Here is a 23,614-nt window from a genome sequence, read left to right on the forward strand (position 1 = left end):
TGGAGAAGCAGGTTCGTGCTCAGTTTCTGCTCCTTTGCCTCCCACCTGCTTTACCAGAACTGCACAGGAAATTGTCACCAGCGGCACTCAAGCGGCACATTTATGAAATCTTCCCCAGATTTTGTCTTATGTGACCGCTCAGGCCATCGAACCCACCTGACCACTTCCTCCTTCTTGAAACACCTTGGCTTCCAAGATAGAAAACTTTCCGGGTTTTTCTTCTGCACTTCCGACTCGCCCTTTTCAACGTCATTGTTGAAATTCCTAGACTTCAGTCCTGGGCTCCTCTTCTCTTCCCTTCACATTCTCTCCCCCTTAATCTTATTGATGCCTCTGGCCTCAAATACCATCTATAGGTCAGTGATTCCTAAATTCCTACCTCTACCCTAGACCTCTCTGCAGAGATCCAGACTCATCCAGACACATAGCTACGTACTATAGGCATTGAATGTCTCAAAATTAAACTTTTTTAAAATTAGAATTCTTTCTTTTTAAAATTGTGGTAAAATACACCTGACATAAAATTTACCATTCTAACTACTTTAGGTGTACAGTTCAGTTGCATTAAGTTCATCCACACTGTCGTGTGACCATCCCTACCATCCGTCTCCAGAACTCTTTTCATCTTACAAAACTGAAGCTCTGTACCCATCCAACAATAATGTCCTACTCCTCTCACCCCTGCCTGTAACCACTAGCCCACTTTCTGTCTCAGCACTTCAGATAAGCACAGTCATACAGAATTTGTTCTTTTGTGGCTGGCTTACTTCACTTAGCATATCTTCAGGGTTCATACCTGTTGTAGCGTGTGTCAGAATTTCCTTATTTTTCATTCAGTTCAGTTCAGTTCAGTCACTCAGCTGTGTCTGACTCCTTGTGATCCCATGAATCACAGCACGCCAGGCCTCCCTGTCCATCACCAGCTCCCGGAGTTCACTCAGACTCACGTCCATCGAGGTGGTGATGCCATCCAGCCATCTCATCCTCTGTCGTCCCCTTCTCCTCCTGCCCCCAATCCCTCCCAGCATCAGAGTCTTTTCCAATGAGTCAACTCTTTGCATGAGGCGGCCAAAGTACTGGAGTTTCAGCTTTAGCATCAGTCCTTCCAATGAACACCCAGGACTGATCTTAACTAATTTTTCTTTGCAGTATGGTTGCTTTCTAAATTAAACTCAGTATCCCTCTGTGCTGCGCCCTTCCTTCAGCTCACCCCCTCATTACACAGTGCCACCTTTCTCTCCCATCCACGCAGTTGCACCTGCTAGAAACTTTGATGTCATTTCAGACATCCCTTCTACCCTCGTCAATGAAATCAACCCTCCGTGAAGTCTAAGATATGCATCTGGATGCCTTCCCTTTCTTTTCCCTATCTATAGCACCGGCTATCACCTTTCACCCTGACTACTGTGATAACTTCCTAACTGGTCTCCCTGTATCCCTCCTGCTCCCTCCAGCCCACTCTCCAAATACTAACTGCACAGTACCTTGTGGAAATACTTCCTCAACTCCATCATTCCCGCTTTTGACTTCACATAGGAAAAACTCCCAAACCATTAATAGGCTTGCCACAGACTTAACCACCAAGTCTCTTTCTGCCTCCCTCACCCCATCTCCTGCTTACCCTGTTAAGGGAGCCCCATCTGCATTCTCTCAAGCTCTAGAACACAACTGCTCCTTGCAAGTCTCAGAACTTGCATCTGCATCTTCCTTTGAATCCTCTCCCCGCAGCGATTCCCAATCGTCAGGGTAGGCTGGCTTCTGCTTTGGTAGCAAACAACCCCATCATCTCAATAGGTGGTGCCTAAAAAGATTTCCTTATTGCTCACATCTCAGTCTGATGGAGGTCAGGACGGCTCTTCTTCACATGGAGACTCGGGTTCGGGGCTGGTCTAAACTGTGGAATGCCCACAATTCAGTTGCTGTGTAAAGAGAACAGAGCGTGGATGACTATAGACGGGGCCAGGCCTGGAATGGCACATCACATCTGCCCACACCCCACTGGCAGGATCATAGGCACATGACCCCAGCCCGGCTGCAAAGGGAAAAATACATTTTTCCTGTGTGTCCAGGAAGAGGAAATGAGATTGGTGAACATCAGGCCAGGCTCTGCCACATCCTGGTTAAAATCTACTCATCTTTAAAGAATCAGTTTAAAAGATACTTCCTTATACAGGCCTCCAAGCTCCAAGCTCCTCTAACTTAAACAGGTGCCCCCAGTGTACCCTATTGTGGCACGCTACAGTTTTCCTTTATAGCATGATTGAGTTGGGAAGTTTACACCCCTTTACGTGGGTATTCTGTGCTCCTTTCCATTCTGAGACTCTCTGCTCCATAAGAGAGAGACTGCACCTGCCTGGCTCCGCTTGTGTCTCTAGCCTCCATCACAGAACTTGGTTTGTAATCGGCATAAAAGTTGCTGAGTGAACAAATGAACAGTTGCACACAGTCATTTCCTGGCTCCAAAGAGCATACTACTTGTGGAAGAGAAAGACAAGTAAGTAGACAGTCCCGGTTTAGTGGGAGGAGTGTTCCACGCAGTTGAGCCCAGGAGCTGAGGGAGCCACCGGAACGAGCTCCTGTGGCGCCTTGGCTTCTTTAGGTGGCACTTTAAGCCAGGAGTCTGCAAACTATGGCCTGCAGGCAAATCTGATTTCCTATGTTTTTTTTTTTAAATGGCCCAAGAGCCAAGAATTATGTTTATATTTTTGGATGTTTGAAAAGAATTAAAAGAATATATAATCATGTGAAAATTATGTTAGATTTAATTAGTGTCCATAAAGTTTTATTGGAACACAGTCACATCCACTAGTGTGCTTGTTTATGCTGCTTTCACACTGAAAGAGCAGAGATGAACAGCTGTGAGACTGCGCCAGCAAAGCCTAACGTAACTACCTACTATCTGGCTCTCTATAGAAAAAGTTTGCTGACCTCCCCCTAACCCAATCCTGCTTGGTTTAAACGTCCACTTTTATGTGAACCCTATCTAGGTGTCTATCTTTAATTCCCCCCTTTTCCCATTCTCACGCCCACGGCCGGAAATCCTGGTAAGCGCTAACCTTGCCGCAGGATTCTTGCTGGGCCACGTTTCTCCTCCTCCCTCAGGCTGTCTTCTCACTACGACCGAAGCTAACGTCCAAGAGAAGAGCTCTGACATCACAGGTACTCTTCGGGGCTCCTCATCCTGTCCTAAACAAAATGTGCACTGCCTAGTACTGTAGCCAAGACTCTCCCTTATTGTGCCAAGGCTTATCTTTTCAACTATGTTCCTAACATCATATCTCCACCCAGCATTAGCAATCATAACTCACCCTTGTCTTCTCTACTTCCAAGCCTAGCTCACAGTTACTATCTCTGTATGAGCTATCTGCAGCTGGTGCTTCTCTTTCATCCATCCTTTAAGTCGGTTATCTCAAGTGCCTCAGTGCCCTAAAACCCTTCCTCAGTTCCTTCACTGAGAACAATTATTGGCATCTGTGCAATTCTCTAGGGTTGTATAACTGTTTTATTTCAAATCCTGCTTTAAAGTTTCCTGTGTATACACAAAGATTGTTTCTCATGTTCTACTGAAAGCTGCTAAGGGACAGGATTTGTATTCTATCTTATTAATTTACGTAGTCTTTTGGTGCCTGAAAAGAAAAAGTATTAGTTGCTCAGTCGTGTTGGGGACTCTGTGCAACCCCACGTTTGTAGCCCGTCAGACTCCTCTGTCCGTGGCATTCCCATGCAGGGATACTGGAGTGGGTTGCCATGCTCTTCTCCCGGGGGATCCTCCTGACCCAGGGAATGAACCCAGGTCTCCTGCATAGCAGACAGATTCTTTACCATCTGAACCAGTACAAAATGAAAATGTTTATCCACTGCAAAAGTCCTCAAGGAGAGCTGGGATTGTGAATTTTTGAAATGTCTAAGAACTACCTGTACTCAAGCACGAACTCCACTTTACTTTGTTCAGAACTTACTAGGACGAGCAACAACTTTTAGAGACACACCGAGGCCCAGCGGGCGCAAACCTTGGAATGCTTGAGGCCTTGAGGTTCGAACACCTGCAAACACGTGCGTGAGAGGCGCTTTCTTCCAGGCTCCTCCTCTGTCCATGGTGATTGGCGGACCAAACTGTCCAATCAGCCCTCCCCGCCTCTTTCAGCAACAGCCAATCACAGGCCCCGAGCGCCTCCAGACTACTAGACTGTTTACTAACAGATCGGAGCTGGGGGATAAGGGGCGAGGCCATCCTGGGAATGTCGGGGACGGGAAGGCTCCGACTGCGCGTGCGCAGCAGCGCGGGTGGGCGGAGCAAAAGCCGGCCGCACCAATCGGATCGCACGCGCTCCTCCCTCGCCTGCCGCCCGCGAGCAACAACAGCTCGAGCCGCGGGGCGGGGCGGCTCGCCTCGCGTCAGACGGCGCTGCCCAACGGGGCCCGGCGCTGGCGGCGGCGCGCGCCCCGCGCCCAATCGGCGACGGCGACTCGCAAGGCCGCCGACCCTGCTGGCTGTGGGCGGGGCGGCTCCGGGGGAGGCGGGGAGCGGGGCGGAGTGGCTGCGCGGTACTAGCGGCGCCCGCCGAGGGGAGGCGGCGGGAGCGGGAAAGCGGCTCGGCCCGGCGTCCGGGCTGCCGAGCGGCCGCGCCCCGGCTCGGGGGGCCGCGGCGGGAGCTGAGGCGCCGGGCGTCCCGGAGCAGCCCGCGCGCTCGGGCGAGGGGAAGATGGAGGAGAAGGGCGGCAGCGGCGGGGACGCCGGCGGAGAGCAGCTCCGCGTCGTCAGGCACGAGCTGCGGACGGGTGAGCGGCCCGCCCCCTGCCGGCCGGGCCCGGCGCGGGGCTGCGCGGGGCGGGGCGGGGGGCCCGGCGCGGGGCGCCCGGCGGGCGGCGGGCGCGGGGGGCCCCGGCGGCGGGCCCGGAGCCTGCGGGGAGCGCGCGGCGCGCCGGGCTGGGCCCGCGGCGCTGGCTGGCCCAGGAGTGCTCGCGCCCCGTCCCGCCCGGGGACGCACCTGCCCCTCGCGCGTCTGGGAGGCGCGCCTTTCTCGCTGCGGGGGGAGCGACGCTTCGCTCGGAGCGCGGCTCCCCCGCTCTCGCCTCCCTGGAGGGGCCCCTGAGGTGCCGGCGTCCTGGGCACGGGGAAGGGGCGGCTGCGCCCCGGCCGCGTGCAGTCCAGCCGCAGCGCTGCAGGCACTGAGGGCTTTACGAGCCAGCACAGTGAAGTACCGAACTTGGCCTGGAATCTCTGTCAAAGGTCTTTTGAGGAGGCTCAGTAAATTCAAAGCTCCGGGTAAAACCGGCTGATTAGCCCCCTTACGGCGCTCACGCGCTGATTTTGGGGTCTCTCCAGTCGACTCAGGCTTTATACTTACTTTATTCCTTGTGGGTCTGGGTGGTTCCTTATGGGAAACGCTTCTTCCGACTAATCGGTGTAGATTGGGTTTATATTTGTGGAGTCCCCTGTTAGAGATCCTTTTTCATTTCTGAACAGATAATACATTTTAACGAGTTGTTCATTATTTACTATTAAATGTTTCTGTGAGTGTTAAGAATTTCGATTCAGCTTCTTTGGCATCTTGGGATATTCTTTTATTGTGTGGGGACAGAGCTTACGTAGCAGGTTTCAGGTGTGTGCCAGCACACCTTGGTATAGTTTTGAACAGATTGCAAAGTTACATCTGTCGCTTGTTCTTTTAGGTTTTGTTATTGCTGGTTAGCATTCCACTGAGCGCCAGTGTGGTGACTTAAGAGGGATGTCAAATGCATGCTTACTTATTTCAACATTAACATTGGCTTAAAACAATTTTTTTTTTTTTGGTCAGTATGAGTTTGTTATGTATCTTGAGCCAGTTACTCCGTAATTTTTTGGAGTTCCTAATGTAACTTGTGTGGGCTTGTTTGGTTTTCCTGTCTCGGTTTAATAGACAACTGATGTTTTCACAGGGCTATTCAATACTTCATTCCATAAGCTTTTTACTTTATTCTTTTCTATTAACGTCTGATTTGTGCCAGGCTCAGTGTCAGGCGCTTTCTGGTGTGGGGATTTTGAATTTCTTTTTCTTTTCTTACGTAACGATTCACTGATTCATATATGTAGCCTCATGCTGTGCAGCAGAAGCTGCTTGCGGCCCTGTGTCCTCATGGCCGTGTGACCACGGTGCGATAAGCAGCTTTTTGCTGACTGGCCAAGGAGCAACCTGCTTGATTAGTAGTCGACCGACTGCTCAGTTTCTGGGTTTTGCAAACAGTGCTAGTTTTGTAGAAAGCAGTGAGTACTGCTTTATTTTCCCTCCGCTACTAGCTCTGGATCATCAGCTTCAAGCTTGCATTTTTAGAGGTTTTTCTGATGGCTGGTGAAATTGTACTGAATTCATTAGTACTGTTAACTGTCAAAGGAACAGAACAGTCACTTTGATTTATTGCTGAAGATTGAAACAACTGACCAGATACAGTGGTCAAAAACACTTAAAATACAGCTTGAGAGGTTCAGTCATCCTCAGGCAGCCGGGCTCCTCCTGTCAGCACACGGGGCTGTAAGAGGCGCTGCAGTAACTCGATCTGACGTGGTCCCTGGCTTCTCAAGATGTGGACAAGCATGTAGTCATCTCAGGTCGGCAGCCGGTGACTCCTCGGCCGTGCTCGACACTGTGCTGTCTGCTGTAGGATGAACGGAAAGGCCACACACGTTACATGGGAGGGTACGGAAGGGGCCCCAGTGGTGTGGGCCGAGCAGCACAGCAGGCCTGGGTGTGGAAGTGAGGCCGGCCCCCTGGGACCCCGTGGACTGCAGCCCACCAGGCTCCTCTGTCCATGGGATTGTCCAGGCGAGAATACTGAGAGCGGGTTGCCGTTTCCTCCTCCAGGGGGTCTTTGTGATGCAGGGATCAAGCTCAAGTCTCTTGCGACTCCTGCACTGCAGGCAGATTCTGGACTTTGTTCTAAAGCCGAGCTCTGCCCGTTACTAGCTGTGTAGACTTGGGGAGGTCGCTTCACTCTTTCAGACTCACTCTTCTCACCTGCAGAATAGGAACTTGAAGGAGACTCTGTTGGAAAAGTGCTGAGCAGTTTGCTTGGCACAGAACAGGCTCTCAGGAGCTGTCGGTTCGTGTAGGTCCGAAGATCACCCGATGACCGCGTCTTCCCTTGGAGCGTGCGGGTTGCTCGAGTGCAGGGCCCCCATTTGGCGCCCGCCCCGTGCTCTGCTGCTCGGCTGCCCTCCTTCCGTGCACGTCTTGCCTTCTGAAGCTGCGTGTAGACCCCCGCGATCCCCACTGCTGGGCAGTCTGTGTGTGTCTCTTCAACAGCGTTTAACACACAGAGCTGTCATAGTTGCCTTGTCTCTGCTGGACTGTAAGGTGCTGCCGTGTCCTTTATCCGTTTTCAGCCCCTGGCATATAGTAAGTACTCAAATGTTGGGTGAATTCACTGAATGCATGAAAATCCAGGACAAAATCTGGTTATTGTAGTCCCAGTATCTTGTAGATGTTAGGTGGTTGGTTAATGGATGCCAGCATCCATGAAAGCTAAAAATGAAGAGAAAGGGATTGATTAGATCAGTTAAATGCACATTTCCTGACACTCTGTTTTCTAGGCTAAATGGTACTAATGGCGCACAAAAATGAGAAGGTATCTTGGCCTCTGCTGGTCGGGGAGGAGGCAGGTAAACCAGTAGTTAGCGTGTATTGTCACACTGTAAGAGAAGGCTGCGCAGAGCGTAAAGATAGCAAAGGCGAAGGTTAGGGCTTTCAGGGTCGAATAATCAAATCTAACTGTCAGACAGCAGCAGCAAAGCAGGGGTCATTATGGGAAGGACGTCGGGTTATCTCATTTGCTCCGCAGTCCGTTACCGCTTATGTGCTGAGTTCCACGTTGTATTCTGGGGTTACAGGACACGTGTGGTCTCCCCCTGAAGCGACAGGGTTGCATCAGACGTCGCTGGAGGCAGGGACTGGTGCGTCTCTGTGGTCTCCATCCTGAGTCTTCGCTTCTCTCTGTAACGGCCCCCTTCACTGCTGCTCGCCTTTTTCCACGTGGGCAGGAGCTCAGCTGTTGATGGACTCTAAGCTTCAGGTCTTACAGCTCTAGGTACTGGATCAGGTTCAGGCATGCAAATCTTGGGGAAGGACTTGAGTAGCCTGGCTTTGGTCAGCTCAGGCCAGGGAGTGGCGTCCTGTTCTGCTAGCTTGAGAGCTACCCCGGGGAACACATGGACGGGGGTGAGACTAAACTCCTACAAGAGGACGGACTGGTGGGTACACATTTCGTAGATGTCCGCCATTAGGAGAGAGCCTCACGCTGAGGAGAAGGTCAGGAAAGGGGTATCAGTTATCTCTTGCTGTGCAATAAATGATCCCCAAATTTAGTGACTTAAGGCACTGTGGTTCCTGCGGCTCAGGAATTCGGGAGCTGCTTAGCCTGGTGGTGTTGACTCAGGGTCTCTCACGGGGTTGTAGTCAAGGTTTTGGCCAGGACCGCGTCCACCTGAAGACTTGTCTGGGTCAGGAGATGCCCTTTCAAGACAGCTCACTCGCATGTTGTGGGCAGGACGCTTCAGGGCCTCAGTCTGTGGCCCTCTCCGCGTGGCTGCCTGCGTGTCCTGCTGGCGTGACAGCCGGCTCCCCTGGGCCAGGTGATCGCAGGGAAGAGCGGTGTGGACGCTGCCGGGCTTCCCTGTTGCCGTTGTTGAACAGCTTTTTTTGAGATACAATTTACACACTATGAAGTCTACTTGTTTTTAGTGTACAATTCAACCATTTCAGGTATATTTATAGTTATACAGCCGTCACCACAATCTAATTTTAGAACTTTCCATCACTCTAGAAAGAAACTTCTTACCCTTTTTTCGGTCACTCCACATTCTCACCGCGCATTCCTCAGTCCTGGGCATCTGCTAAGTCTGCTTTCTGTCTGTGTATTTGCCTAGGGACATGTTACATTCCGGAACTTCGTAAACTGTGATCTTTTTCATTCTGAATGTGTGCTTGCTCACATCTGCCTGTGCGGGTCTCGGCAGCTACTGCCTCTCTCCTCTAGTCGCAGAGCGCATGGCTTCTGGTCGCGGAGCTCCGGCTCCGGGAACGCGGGCTCAGAGGCTGCGGCTCCCAGGCTCTAAAGGACAAGCTCAGGGGCTGTGGCAGATGGGCTTGCTGCCTCGTGGCTGCAGGACCTTCCTGGACCAGGGATCGAGCCGTGTCCTCTGCGCTGGCAGGCAGAGTCGTCGCCAGGGAAGCCCGGGGTGTGATCTTTCATGACTGGTTTCTTTCACTAAACGCGATGTTTTCCAGATCCATCAGTTTCTAGTGTGTGTCAGCACTTCGCTTTTTAAATTGACAGATAATGTCCCACTGTATGGATCTACCCTGTATGTCTGTCCATTCATCAGTCGACATTTGGGCTGTTCTGACCTTTCGGCCATTGTGAATGCTGCTGCTGTGTGCATTTGTGTGCAGTTTTGTGTGGACCCGAGTTTTCTTTTTTCTTGGGTAGATGTTAAGAGCACACTTACTGGATCACGTGGTGAGTTTGTGTCAGCCTTTCAGGTTTTCAGCATGGCAGCATTCTGTCTAGTCCGCCAGCAGGGTGCACAGGTGCTCTTGCCTGGAGAGTCCCAGGGACGGGGGCGCCGGGGGGGCTGCGCCTGTGGGGCCGCGCCGAGTCGGACACGCCTGACGCGGCTCAGCAGCAGCATTCTGTCTAGTCCCCGCCAGCAGGGTGCACAGGCGCCGGTTTCTCCACGTCCTTCCATCACTTGTTTTTCTTTTTGCTTATAGCCATTCTCGTGAGTATGAAGCTGTGTCTCCCTGTAGTTTTTATTTGTGTTTCCTAATGACTAACGACATTAGGCATTGTTTCATGTGCTCATGAGTGCTCTGTATATGTTTGGAGAGATGTCTGTTCAGATCCTTTGCCCATTTTTAAATTGGTTAATTTATTATTGAGATATGAATTCTCTATGTTTTGTAGACATAGATCCCTTATTAGTATAGTTTGAAATATTTTCTCCCAGTTTATAGGAGAAAATTGTCTTTTTTTTTTTTTTGGTGATAACCTTAGAAGAAGTACAGTCTCTTAATTTTGGTGAAATCAACTTTTTTACTTTGTTTCTTGTGCTTTTGGTGTTGTATCTAAAAACTCTGACTAATTTAAGGTTACAAAGGGTCTTTATGATTTTAGCTATTACGTTTAGAGTTTTGATCTATTTGTTGAAAGGCTGTTCTTTCCCATTTTATTTTCTCGGAGCCCTTGTCAAAAATTAATCAACTGTCAATGTATGGATTTCTTTTTGGACTCTCCATTCAGATCAGATGATTGTTTGTATCTGTTCTTAAGCCATCACCACACTGTCTTGACGACTATAACTGTTTGGTAAGTTTTGAAATTGAAAATGGTCAGTTTTCCAACCTTGTTCTTTTTCAGAATTATTTCGGCTATTTTGGGTCCGTTGAGTTTCCATATGAATTTTAGAACTAGCTTGTGAGTTTCCATAAGGAAGCCAACAGTAATTCTGGTAGGGATTGCCTGGAACCTGTAGATCAATTTTGGGAGTATTGCTGCTTTAGCCAGAGAAGGCAATGGCACCCCACTCCAGTACTCTTGCCTGGAAAATCCCATGGATGGAGGAGCCTGGTGGGCTGCGGTCCATGGGGTCGCTAAGAGTTGGACACGACTGAGTGACTTCACTTTCACTTTTCACTTTCATGCGTTGGAGAAGGAAATGGCACCCCACTCCAGTGTTCTTGCCTGGAGAATACCAGGGACGGTAGAGCCTGGTGGGCTGCAGTCTACGAGGTCGCATAGAGTCGGACACGACTGACACTACTTAGCTGCAGCAGCAGCCACCTTAGCATATTAGATCTTGTGATCCATGAACATGAAATGTTTTTCCATTCATTTACATCTTCTTTCATTGTTTTTTTAACAACATTTTGTTTTCAGAATGTATATTTACACTTTTGTTAAATTTATTCCCACATACTTTATTTTTTTTGGTGCTACTTTAAAAATTATTTCCTTAGTTTAAGTTTTGGATTGTTCACTGAAAACATGTACAACTTACTTTTATTAGTCTTGTATCCTGCAGCCCTGCTAAACTAGAATATTAGCTTTGGTCTTTCACTGTTAAGTGTGAAGTTAGCTGTGGGATTTTCATAGATGCTTTTTGTCAGATTGAGGAAATTTTCTTCTTTTCCTGGTTTGGGTGTGTGTTTCCTCTTTCCCAAGGTAGCTTTAAAACAAATTTTTTTAAATGAATTTTTATTGGAGTGTAGTTGCCTTACAGTGTTGTGTGTTTGGGTATTTTTAATCATGAAAAGGCATCTTTTTTTGCATTTATGGAGATAATCATGTGTTTTTATTTTGTTTTATTGATGAGGTGTATTATATTAATTTTGGGGTGTTAAGCCAACCTTGTATTCCTGGGATAAATCCCACTTGGGTAATGTGTATAATTCTTTTTATGTACCATAGTGGATTCAGTTTGCTAGTGTTTTGTAGCGGGTTTTTGTGTCTATATTCACAAGAGGTATTTGTCTCTGTGTGTGTGTGAGAGAGAGAGAGAGTGGACAGTGTCTCTCTGGCTTCCCCAGAATGTGCGTGATTGACTTCTGCCGCCCATTGAAGATTTCAGCCATTCGGTTGCTGTCATTCTTACTTAGAGCCTCTGAGTAAAGGCGAAGAGGGGTCGAGTAAAGGTGTTCTGTGGAGTTTCTATGGAAACCTTGGTGTAGACAAAAGTCAGGAGTGGTGATTTACTTTAAAAGATAATTCTGTTTTGCCAGAGGACCCATGATTGAATCCCATTGAAAAATAATTATCTGATGCTCTTTAAATATGATTCCATTTATAATGATTTAATTTATACTTAGCTTTTTAGGAACATAATGCTTATCTACAGCAAGATGCTTTGGCTGGCAGTCTTGGTTGCCTGTGAGAACAGTGCGGCGCTCCTCCCTGTATCACGCGTGTGTGGACATGCACTGTGTCTGTGTGTCCACACGTTTTTACAGTGCTTCCCCCACTTTGTCTTTTAGCTCCCTCACCTTAAAACGGGCAGGCGTAACTCGTGCTCTATCTTTAGCTTTATGGGGATTCATTGGGAAGGTCAAAAGCATAAATAGGATATTGATAGTACCTGATTCCCTGGAGCTTAGACCTTAAAAGAAAATCTGTTCTTAAGTTTCTAGCACAAGTGTTAGAGATTAAGAAAATGGTCTATTTGGGCAAAGGAAGTGGAATCTCAGTCCTTAAGTCTGGGGGGATTCCAGTGTATTTTGTATTTGCGGTCCATAGTCAGGGAAAACCTTCTTAGGTGGCAAGTCAGCCGTTGTATAAGACCTACCATTAATCTCTATACTGCAAAGCAGAAAAGAATCCTGAAACCTCAGATTCCTGGAGACACAAGTGATCTGGTGGGCAGGATTGAATTCCTCCCCTGAAAAAGAAGCTGATGCTTGGTGAAAATTCCTCCGGGGGACATCTGGCATAGTAACGTCATGTGTTGACTGAAGCGTCACAATTAAACACGCTTTCGAGCGATGTCAACCCCAAGCTGCAGTGGGAGGGAGGGGTTGTCGCAGCTTTCTCCTTGGAGCTCCTGGAACGATTTCCAGGCCCCGGTGCGCCTCAGGGGTGGGAGCGCCCCTGCCGTGCTCTTGTTCCAGGGAAGGTGATTGAGTCTGAAGGAGAAGCCTGCCCTCGCTGTGTTTGTCTGCCACCGCGCCCCTCCGGGTTCAGCTGTAGCTGTTCTCCCAGAAGTCCCGGACGTTCTCTGGACTTTATACTACCCAGAGTTGTGAGTGAGCTGGCGCGCTCACTTTTTTTAATACTCAGTAGGCGTCCTGCCCTGTGGCAGCCGGAGTTAGGCAGGTAAAGTTCCCAGATTTTAGCCCAGGACTCGGAACTGCGACTTTTAAATTTCACACTCAGGTTTTGGTGTGGGTGTGTCTCTTTTTATATAATTAGTGTGTTCCTGACAAAACATTGTGTAAATAATATTTTTATGTATCAAATTCTTTGGAAGATAGGTGAACTTAGTATTTAAAATAATTCTGTGATTAACTCTTTTTTAATTTTTCTTTATATGATTAACTCTTGAAGTTAAAGAAAAAACTTTTGAGTTTTCCACTTGTGGCTTTGCTGTACCTATGTAACTTTGGTCTTAAATGTTATTTTTCTGACACCATCCCTACAATGTGTAAATGGCCAGTGTCTGCAGACAAGCAAATTGGTGGGGTCTTGTGTGGTAGACTGAATTAATTCACCTCCTCCCCCTCACCTGTAAACATGTTTCCTCACACGGCAGACCTTGCACACTTGCGGATGGGGAGTTACGACATGGGCACAGTGTGAGCAGAGGTCCTTGCAAGAGGGAAGCGGGTGGACCCCAGAGGAGGTGCTAGGAGAGTGGGAGCAGGCGGCGAGAAGGACGTGCAGCAGTGGCAGCGGAGTTGGGGCAACGCCCCTGCTGGAGAGGGGCCCCGAGCCCCGGAGCAGCGGCGCGCACGGCGGAGGACCGCCAGGCCCCTGGCCTGCCCGAGAGGAGGGCAGCGCTCTGTCACTTGGCTGCTCTGTGTAACCAGCTTGAGACTTCTGAGCTCTAGAACTGTAATAAGGCACATTTATGTTGTTCATAAACCATGAAGTTTATGTAATCTTTCCCAGCAGCAATAGGAAACCAACACATCTTGCTTAAGACTGAACGAGCCAGGAGATGATTGTGCCCCAGGCTTGGGCAGCTGCATAGGGTACCAGTGGGAGGCAGTCAGTCATTTAAACAACCAACCATTCAGTAGAAATTGGTAACCAATGTCTACTTCTTAGAAGAAACAGGACGGTGTCCCCTCTAGGGAACCCCCAGGAAGATGTTCCTTTCTGATCGTAGTACCCAGCCTGGCTGAGCGGCTGTGGCCAGCGGTTCTGGTTTGCGTAGGAGTGCTGTGAAGTGGCCCCCCCGGGGCAGGCCTCTTATCAAGCTGGTGGCCAGGAAGCTCCACGTCTCAGGGCTGCATCACATACAGCGGTGGCCTGGCGTGCATCTTGCGGCCTCTTCCTGGCGTCGTCTTCTGCCCTCAATCTTCCTTCCTTCCTTACACTTTTGTTAATTTCGATGACTGTCCTGAGCCTTTTCTAGACCAGAGCAGGAGTTAGGTAAGTGTCTCATTAAATGGATGCATTCATATGCAAAGCATGAATAATACGGACAACGTGGGAAGACGTGTGACTTCCTATCCAGTATTTTGTTTCTTAAATCTTTGTCGCGGTGTTCGTGCTATTTTTATCTTTCTCCTAAGAAGGAAAAAGTAGGTCTCTGATTAATTAATGGCATTTTAGAGGTTTTAAAAAGTATGTAGTGAGAAATCAGTAAAATTGAGGCGTACTTTAAAAAACAAATCTTATTGGCAAAATGATGGAGGTTGTACACAGGGCTCTCTTTTCTATGTTAGTGGAATATCCCCTCAGTAGTGGGAAAATTCAGGCCACTGAAGCAGTCTGTCCTCTAACCACATCAATACTGGATTGGAAGGACATGTTTTCCTACAGAAAAAACTATTTGAAACATGTAATAAGGAAATGTTGTAATTCGTGCCTAAATGAACGGTGTTGCCGTGAAAGGGTGTGAACCCTGAATCTCAGCAGTAGACTTGCGTTCCCCTTTCCACGTGAATGTGCCCTGGCTTTCCTTTATGCCAGCGCCCTTTGTTTGTAAGGACACATCGTAGTTGGTAGAGTGGGACAGATCTAGCGGGCACACACAAATCAAACACGTAGCCCTGATGTGATTTTGCCGTATATAAATTGGGCAAAACAGCCACAGTTTTATTCATCCATTAAGGACTTGTTGATTCTTGTGTGTCTGGCACCGTAACAGGTGCTGGATTTTTGCAGGGAACAAATTGGACACGGCTCCTCCCCTTGTCGAACACATCTAAGAGAAAGACCTTCCCTTGTAACCGTACAGTTGACCATAGGATTGCAGTTGTGATAAGCCGTGAGGTCGTGCAGACGCTGTGAGAGAGTGTGAGGGTGGCCGGCCTCCAGAGGAGGGGGGCGTGTGCGGCCGGCCCTGCTGCCGCGGGCGCCGCGCGGCGGGCGGGCAGCGAGGCGCTCCTGCCAGGGGCGGCGGCAGATGGTCCTGGCACAGGGAGGGCCTGCAGCCCGGGTACCGGGCAGGAAGGCCTTCGTGGCCCGAGCTCGCGCCCGAGCGGGAGGGCTGCAGGGGCGCCCTGAGAAGGCGGCCGAGCTGGCGGACGCACTGAGAAGGTAGCCGAGCTGGTGCGTGGGTGCTGTGGGTTGTTCAGGCGTCACCCTGAGTGCAGGGTGAAGCTGCTGAAGGGTTTTTCAGAGATTAGTTCTGCACTGTTAAAAAAATGGCTTCCTCACGTGAGGGTTAGGAAAGAGTGTCTGAGGGGAGGCCGGTTCAGAGGCTTTTGCGGAAGTTAGGTGCAAATACAAGTTGGGATTGGGTAATGATTAGAAATTAAGAATTGTGAAAGTATTTGAGATATATTTAGCAGAATATAACAGCGGAACTTGGTGTGGTAGTGATATGAGATTTTCAGGCTGGAGCAAACATATGTTTGAAGGTACAGTTTGTTCAGATGGTATATAAATTTTCAGTTGCTGCATGACAAATCACCACAAACTTAGTGGCTTGTAACAGCACTTGTTCACTAGCTTACAGTTCGGTAGGCCCGTGGCTAACGTCAAGATGGTAGGCAGATGGGACTTCCTGGTGATGCAGGGGGCACAGGTCCAGTCCCTGGTTCAGGGGCTAAGATCCCACAGGCCTCGCTGCCAAAAATACCAAAACAGAACAGAAGCAGTAGTGTAACGAATTCAGTAAAGACTTCAAAAATGGTCCACATCAGAAATCGTAAAAGAAAAAGATGGTAGCCAGCCGGAGTTCTTGTCTGGAGGCTCTGGGAAGAAATGTGCTTGGAAGCTCGTTGCCGTGGCCAGCAGACTTTCCCGACGTCTGCAGTCTGCGGCCGCAGCGTCCTCAGTGGCGCCAGTGGGGCCTCTGTCGGCTGCAGAGGCCACGTGCACCCACTCACCCAGCCCCCCGCCTTCGGGCCTCGGAGCTGGCGACAGGCTTCCCCGGCTCTGGCGCGCTGACGGCCCGATCTTCTGTCATCGCTAGGCTTTGTGTAATTAGGTCAGACCTGCCTGAACCATCTTCCCATCGTGAGATCAGCTGATTTGGGACCTTAAGTGCATGAGCAGCAAAATCCCTGTCTCCCAAGAATGGCGTCTCCTCATGCTCAGGTGCTCAGTGGAGGGGCCGCACAGAGGCTACGGAGGCCACCTGATAGAGGGACGTCGCGTTGGGATTCTTCCTTAGAGCTCACAGAAGGTGAGCCTGGGGTGATGCCCGTGGGGTGGGCAGAAAGGATAGAACCCAGATGTGTACAGATGAAAGCTTGAGATGCCTCTGACATACTCTAGTAGACACGCGTGGTGATAGCAGTCGTGGGTAATGAAAGCTTGCTGTGTGCTGCCGACCTGGTACTTTTATCTACTCATTTAGTCCACGCAGTAACCTTACGAAGTCAGTACCTTTTTTATTATTCCCATTTTACAGATGGGAAACTGAGTCTTAGAGAGCTCATCGACTTGCTCAGAGTTACCCAGGAAGTAAATGGGAAGATTAGTTTTGGAGCCTGAGGGGTCTGGCCCCCCGGCTCACCTAAACTGTTGTGCTTCCAGTCATCAGTGGGGTGTGGGCCTGGAGCTCAGCGAAGGTGTCTGGGCTGCAGGTGACAATTCCAGCGTCACTGGCCTGTAGATGGCTTTGGAAGCCCAGTTGTGGATGAGATCATCTCAGGAAAGCTTGTAGCGTGGAGAGAAGAGAGGGGACTCAGAGCTGAGCCTGAAGAACTCTGGAATTTAGACGGTGTGTAGGAAAGGAGAAGCTAAGAAGGGATGCAGAGGAGGGACGGCTGGGAGCGGGTCGGGGTGGCAGAGACCTTGGAGAGCTCTGGTGCTGGGGAAGGCGAGGAGAGAAGGTGCTTCGAGGGGCCTGTCAGAGCCGACTGATGACCTTATTGAGAGCAGTTTCAGTGGCGGTTTGAGGGGGAGGCCAGATTGCAATGGACTGAGGAGTGGAAGGAAGTGAATACTTAGAAAAGTTATTTTTCTACATGTACGATGCTGCTTTGTTCATTGATTTAACTTGCATTTGGCAGCGCGGGCCGGGCTCTAGAGCCCGGGCTCAGCAGCCGAGAGGCACAGGCTCCATTTCTCTGCCACACGTGGGCTCTGCCCGGGCCGGGGGCACACCTGTGTCCCCTGCATTGGCACGCAGATTCTCATCCGCTGTGCCGCCAGGGAAGTCTGCAAGTGGAAATGGAGGAGAGGCTTGGCGCCAGAGGGGAATGTGGGGTTCCGCTGGGGCAGGGGCAGCTTTTTTTTTGTTATTTTAAGAGGAGTGATGCTAGAATACGTTTAGTGTGAATCCATTATAGGGAGAAGGAGGGAGAAAGAGAAAAAGAGAGCTATTGAAAATACACAAAAAGAGGGGATAACTGAAGGCATGATAAGAGAAGGCCCATTACTTCTCTTTTTTTTTGATAACAATTTCTTTCTTTTTTGGCGATGCTGGGTCTCAGTCGCAGCACACGGGGCCTTCGGTTTCCATATGTGGGCTCTAGTTCCCTGACCAGGGATCGACCCTGTGCCCCCTGCTCTGGGAGCACAGAGTCTTAGCCACTGAGCCACCAGGGAAGCGCCCTCATCGCTTCTGTTATGATGAGAAGCGGGAACGGATCAGATTCTTTTGTAGATTTGGTGGCAGGAAGATATGGGAGTTTCCAGGCCGTGCTTTTTTCGCCCCCTTCTCTATGGGTTGTGAAGAAGGGCGGTTCTTTATTCAAGAGGAGAAAAATAGTTTTATTGTTTTAAAAATTGTTCTTCTGGTCTTTAAAAATTCTTAGATATAGAGGAACATGCAAAAAGTAGGCAGAACTCACACGCTTCAGACGAACGTTTATAGGAGAGCTTTGTGAAGGGCACACAGAGAGGCTTTGGATGCAGCCGCTGACGCGGTCCTGCGCTCTCCACAGAGGCCGTCCCTGGACGTGGCTTCTGGGTCATGCCAAAATTCTTCGTGAGCATAATGTTCTTCTTCTTATTTCTGAAGTGTTACATTTAGTTCCGTTCTTCTGAGTTAAACTTGTTTGGTACGTGTATTGGGGGGAAGGCTGCTTGTCACTTCTTTACAAGCCTTTGTTTTCGTATTGACTCAGTTTTCACATGGGCCCCATCATGTGATTCCAGGATCAGTTGGATAAGTAAACACTGCTGTTTTAGACACTGAGCGCACAGTGAGTCTTAAGGGTAAGTGACCCCGGCAACAAGAGGAAAGTGGGCAGCGCTGTTCTAAAGTACACAGATATTAAATATAACTTGGTTCTGCCTCCAGCAGAATGTCGTCCAGAGAGATGGTTTGAGGCCCAACCACAAATCTAAACAGCTTCAGAACAGCTTACCACCTGGCACTTAAAAGGAACCGAGTGTGCTGGCTGTTCCGCTTAGCCGCCCGCTCTCACGTCGTCCCCAGGATCAGACTACTCGACTCTGCAGACGAAGGCTCAGCATGTTTAGGTTTCAGAGTTTTGGACGCGCTGGACGTCCCCAGAATTAGAGTTCACCTTGTAAACTGCTGTATAAATAATTTATTTCCCCTTGACAAAAAGAAAAAAAAGAACCGAAATAGCAGAGAACGAGTTTTTTCTCGCTGCATACGATTGTCACCTTTTGACTGAAGCTGAATTAGTCCAAGAAGCTTATGTTTTTGCAGCGTTGAGTAAGAAAAGGCAAGGCTCTACAGGAAAAGTTCTTTACGGCTTCGTTGGTCTGGCCGCAGTAAAATAGATGCTGAATCTCTGCTTCTCAGTTGGTGGGTCAAGAACAGACCCAGGCGTATTAAATACGCGTGACTGAGTCATGTGGCGCTCTCACACCTCTGTTCGAGATATTCCATTTCCGCAGAGAACTTGCCCCATTTTCTCCACTTTCCCTGGTCCTCAGGCTCCTCTTCCCACATAGCTGAATCGTCTCATCAGGGGGAAAAAATTCCTCTGTGGCCCTCTAGTTTTCTCTGTCTTTCCCTTTCCCACCAGAGGTTGAAAGAGCAGTTTATACCAGCTGTTGCTGCGGCTTCATCTCCTGTTTAGTCTTTGATGCCCCCCAGAAGCGTGCTCTCTGCAGTTACTCATGTCCCCCTGTTCTAATCTGGGAAGAGCCTCCGCTTAGTCCTCCTCGGCCCCATTAGGGCCGGCGGCGCGCGAGTGTGGGCTTGGTGTGGCCTCGCTCTCCCCGGGCCGCCCGTCCCTGACCGCCTCGCCGCCCTCTCCCCTTGGCCTCCTCTGCTTGCCCTTTAAATGTTGGTAATCTGCCGTCAGCCCTCTTTCCTCTAACTCTGTACGGTCTTTCCGGGAAATCAAGTATCACGCCTTGAACTACCATCCGAGTCTCTCTCTTCCGCTTGGATCTCTTTCTGGGGTTCCTTACCAGTTACTCTCAACTACCCGCCGAGCAGGAGGCAGCTGGGCAGCCCTCGGGGCCCACTCATGCTCAGCTCGAAGGCTGCCTCTTCCTCCAGCTGGCCGTGGGCTCAGTCGCCTGGCAGCGGTGAGTGTGTCCGTGTCCCCGTGGTGGTGAGCGTGTCCGTGTCCCCGCGGTGGTGAGCGTGTCCGTGTCCCCGCGGTGGTGAGCGTGTCCGTGTCCCCGCGGTGGTGAGCGTGTCCGTGTCCCCGCGGTGGTGAGCGTGTCAGGACGGTCGGCTTGCCTTGTCCTGCCCCTTCCCAGTCTCAGCCTCTTGGGTCCGTTTCTTCTCCTTCCGATGTCGTGGCCTGTTTACACGTCCTTTGCGGGTGCTCTCCTTTCGGGAGGTGCTTAGGGTCAGACACCCCCTCCAGTGCTCTTGCCTGGAGAATCCCAGGGACGGGGGAGCCTGGTGGGCTGCCGTCTATGGGGTGGCACAGAGTCAGACTCGACTGAAGCGACTTAGCAGCAGCAGCAGGGTCAGACAGGTGCAGCTGTTGTGTTGGGGTGTGTGTGTGTCTAGCCAGCCATCCGTCTACCCACCTGTTCATCCGTCCATCTGCCCACCCAGTCCCCGAATGGTCAAGGTAAGTGCTCAGCTCAGCTCGAGTCGGTGGTGGAGCTGGCGTTCTGAGTCCATCTGAAGCCAGAGCAGGTCTCTTCTCCCTCGAGGTACTGCCTTTCCCTTCTGAAGATGCTGTCAGCTCGTCTCAGGGGGCTTGTCCGGCCTCGTCCTCCGGGAGCTGGCCCCCCTGTCAGCGCGCAGAGGTGGCTGAGAGACCCCCGTCTACGGTGTGCCGGGAGCGCGCCCGGCCCTTAGAGAGACCCCCGTCTGCAGGGTGCCGGGAGCGCGCCCCCTCTGCAGTGAGCCCTCCTTCCCCTGTACCTCAGTCTGGGGGCGCTCCCCTCATGGTCTTTTACGGGAAGTGTCTCCTTTCTGCTGTTTTTCTGAGGTGGGCCGCCTCTTGGTGCCTTGGGTCCTTTTTTGGTTGTCTGTTTGCTCATCTCTGGCCTTAGTTTTGTGTTTCTGCTTCCCGACTTTGTTTTCCCCCTCGTCTCTCGAGCACTTGTGTGAAGGTTTTAATTAGGTCTGGAGTGTTGTGTCGCCGCTTTCTTCAGCTTCCGGCTTTCCTTTTGGAGGGGACGGGTTCGTCAGTGGCAGTGCTTTTGTTAGCAGTCTCTGACTCTGTTTTAAACAGTAGTTTTCTGCGTGCGTGGCCTGCTTTCTCGTTTGTGCGTGTCCGTTCACCCCTTCTTGGAGAATTCTGCGGTGCTGTCCTCCGCGCGTGTTGGGAGGTGCTGGGGCGGGGAGGGCCTGTTCTCTGCTGGGACGCTCGCCTTCCCTCCTCTCGGCCCTTGCCCTTGGCTGCCAGTTTCCTGGGCACCTCCCCTTCCCAGCTGGTCTGCCTCAGGAGCTGTGCGTGCCTGGCTTCGGTCGCATCCACTGGCTCTCGAGCCCCTTTCCGAGCCGGCCCTTTCGAGTACCGAGTCCTGACTGTGTGCGGTGCTCCAGCCTTATCCTTGGGCCTTTCTGGGCGCAATTCTGCTCTGTCTACCCTCTGCCCTTTCTCAGCGGCTCTCAAGTGTCCCTCCCTGCCTCTGAGCCCGCAGAGTCTCTGTGGGGTGGGTCTGGTTTTCAGCCGCAGGCCACTGGAAGCTTGTAGAATTCTGCCTCCTGGTACTGCTCCAGGCGTGGGTCATGTATGGTTTCCCTGCGTCTTTGCTGATTTTATGGTGGTGTGTATTTTGTCTGTTTTCTATCGTGGACCTGTTTTTAAAGTCTTTGCTGACTTCGTTACAGTGTTGCTTCCACTTTGTGTCTTGGCGTTCTGGCTGCCAGACCTGAGGGCTTCTAGCTCCACAGCCAAGGGTCGAACCAGCGCCGCTTGCGCTGGAAGGCCTAGTCTTAGCCGCTGGGCCGCGCGGGAGGGCCCTCTTTGTCTCTTTTGTTTATTTACTTTTGAGGGTGAATGAGGAAGTTTGAAATCTGGGGCCTTCATTGTCCCCTAAACCCAGAAGCCCCTCCGTTCTTTAGGCTCCACTCAGGCCCCACCGCCGTCTCTTCTCTGAAGCCCCCGGTCCCCGGGCGCGGCACTCGCTGCTCCCGTGCGCTCCTGACCTTTTGCCTCTCCCTGGTTGCTTGTGCTCCACTGCACTGGAATCGGACGCTTGTCTCCCCTCCCCCGTCAAATTGTGAATGTCTCTTCAGGGCGGACTGTGTGTTTCTTTCTTGCGATCCATAGTGGCACCCACTGACTGGATCGATTTACTTAGGATAGAAGCACAGTCAGTGGATGAAAGGCAGGTCTATCCACTGTGAATAATGTGACTATTTTTGGATCGTAGTGACCTTCAGTTTTAAAAGAAGAGAAAAACTATGAGTAATGATCAGGTTTATGTTATGATCAGTTCAGTCGCTCAGCCATGTCCGACTCTTTGTGACCCCGTGGACTACAGCTCGCCAGGCCTCCCTGTCCATCACCAGCTTCCAGAGGTTGCTCACAGTCACGTCCATCAAGTCAGTGGTGGCATCGTACCTTCTCATCCTCTGTCGTCATAATACTAAAGTTTAAGATAACAAGATTACCGCTTTTTCCCACAGAGCTTAGAATGTTAATTGATTGACTTTTGCAAATAGAAATATCTTTAATAAATACCTTTTCTAATATTGCTGAATAGTTAAAAGTCTAGAATCTGAAATGATTCATGGTTTTTTTAAAAAAAAATCTGTGAAAAGATTCTGCAAAATTACTGGGTTTAAAATTTTTTTAATTTCTGAAACTATGATAGTACATTTATAGGAGGCTTGGAAAATACAGAACAAGATTCCATATAGTTCAACTATATATTACAATTATTTCTTTAAGTTTGTAAGTTAAGATTTTTAGTTGGAGTTTCAATATCAAACTCTGAAAAATTAGTAGAATGAATATACAGAGAAGTAAAAGAATATAGTTGACCCTAAGTTACAGTTTTTAATGGATCATTTTAAGGTTCAAGTGACTTTCTACCTTTTTGCTGTACAAGATGTGTTTAGGTGCCATGTGGCTGAACTTCCACATACCAGTGGAAAAGACAAAATTGGATTCTTACATGCACAGTGCTGAGTTACCTGATTGAGTTTGGAAATAGGAGTGCCAAAATTCATCTTCTGCTCAGTTTTTGCTAGTTTTTAGCACCGTATAAAGATCTTGCTTTTGCTTAAAAAAAATTGTTTATTTTTAATTGAGGGATAATTTCTCTGTGCTTTTTTTGAATTGGCTTTGAAATAAAGAATTTGACAATATGGGTGTACATCCTTAAGAAAACTAGGTATGTGAAAATGAAGACCCTTTACCTAATAGTTAAGTATTTTATTGATACAAATTTGTTCTTTTTTCCTGCCCAACTGTAAACATTTTTATAATGAGGGCTATTTCTTCTCAGACCAAGAGATCCATTTAACCCATTTGTTCTACATTTGGTATTATGGGCCATGATTATTAGATACAAAAATCAAGTAAGATTTTGAAGATTAAAAAAGAGATCTGTAGGACTGCATTGCAGGAATTCCAAACAACCCCTGTCTCATTCAGAATTCTCTATAGAGAGGTGGTGCTGTAAACAAGCATTAGTCAGCATGGGACTGCATCAGTTCACTCGTGTACAGGTCAGAAGGGAAATTTGCCTCTCTAGATGAGTTTGTTCAGAAAATGGATTTGTTATTTTTTATGTTCTGAAACTAAAAAGGAAAAAAGACAAAGGGAACATAATGGACAGTCATCTGATACTTGTGTGCCATAAGGAATAGCATTCTTTCTAGTGGTTTCTAATCGCGAGATCCTTTTTCTAGTGTTTTTTCCATCGCAAGATCACTTTCTTTAGTTCCTCTAATTGTGTGATAACTCTTGAATTGTGCTAGTCTGTATTTTGACTGTGTGTTTGCTCTTTTCAAAAGAAACGGTATACAAGCCACATGGCACTAGAGCTATGGAGAAATTTCTTTGGAAACATTTTGGTTGCAGGTGGACATTACAAGAAGACATTTGACCCTACTATTCTCAGCAGTGTTCCCTGTAAGCCATTCAAAAGATTGTGAGCACAGATACGGAGAACA

The 23,614-nt window shown here is 49.4% G+C and overlaps 1 protein-coding gene across 3 annotated transcripts in view; it reads left to right on the top strand.

Moving 5' to 3' along the window:
• Nucleotides 4,583-23,614, top strand: part of RPS6KA5 (ribosomal protein S6 kinase A5) — a 184,900-nt gene continuing 165,868 nt past the window's right edge. For 2 of the 3 annotated variants that reach the window (XM_018053829.1, XM_018053830.1), the window contains exon 1: nucleotides 4,584-4,779. In XM_018053829.1, the coding sequence (XP_017909318.1) occupies nucleotides 4,704-4,779 (76 nt within the window). In that variant the 5' untranslated portion in view covers nucleotides 4,584-4,703. Of the gene's footprint in view, nucleotides 4,780-23,614 lie in introns of all 3 variants that reach the window. The other variant, XM_018053831.1, reaches the window with a different exon arrangement.

This window comes from Capra hircus, chromosome 10 (assembly GCF_001704415.2).
Source record: "Capra hircus breed San Clemente chromosome 10, ASM170441v1, whole genome shotgun sequence".
NCBI classification, from domain to species: domain Eukaryota; kingdom Metazoa; phylum Chordata; class Mammalia; order Artiodactyla; family Bovidae; genus Capra; species Capra hircus.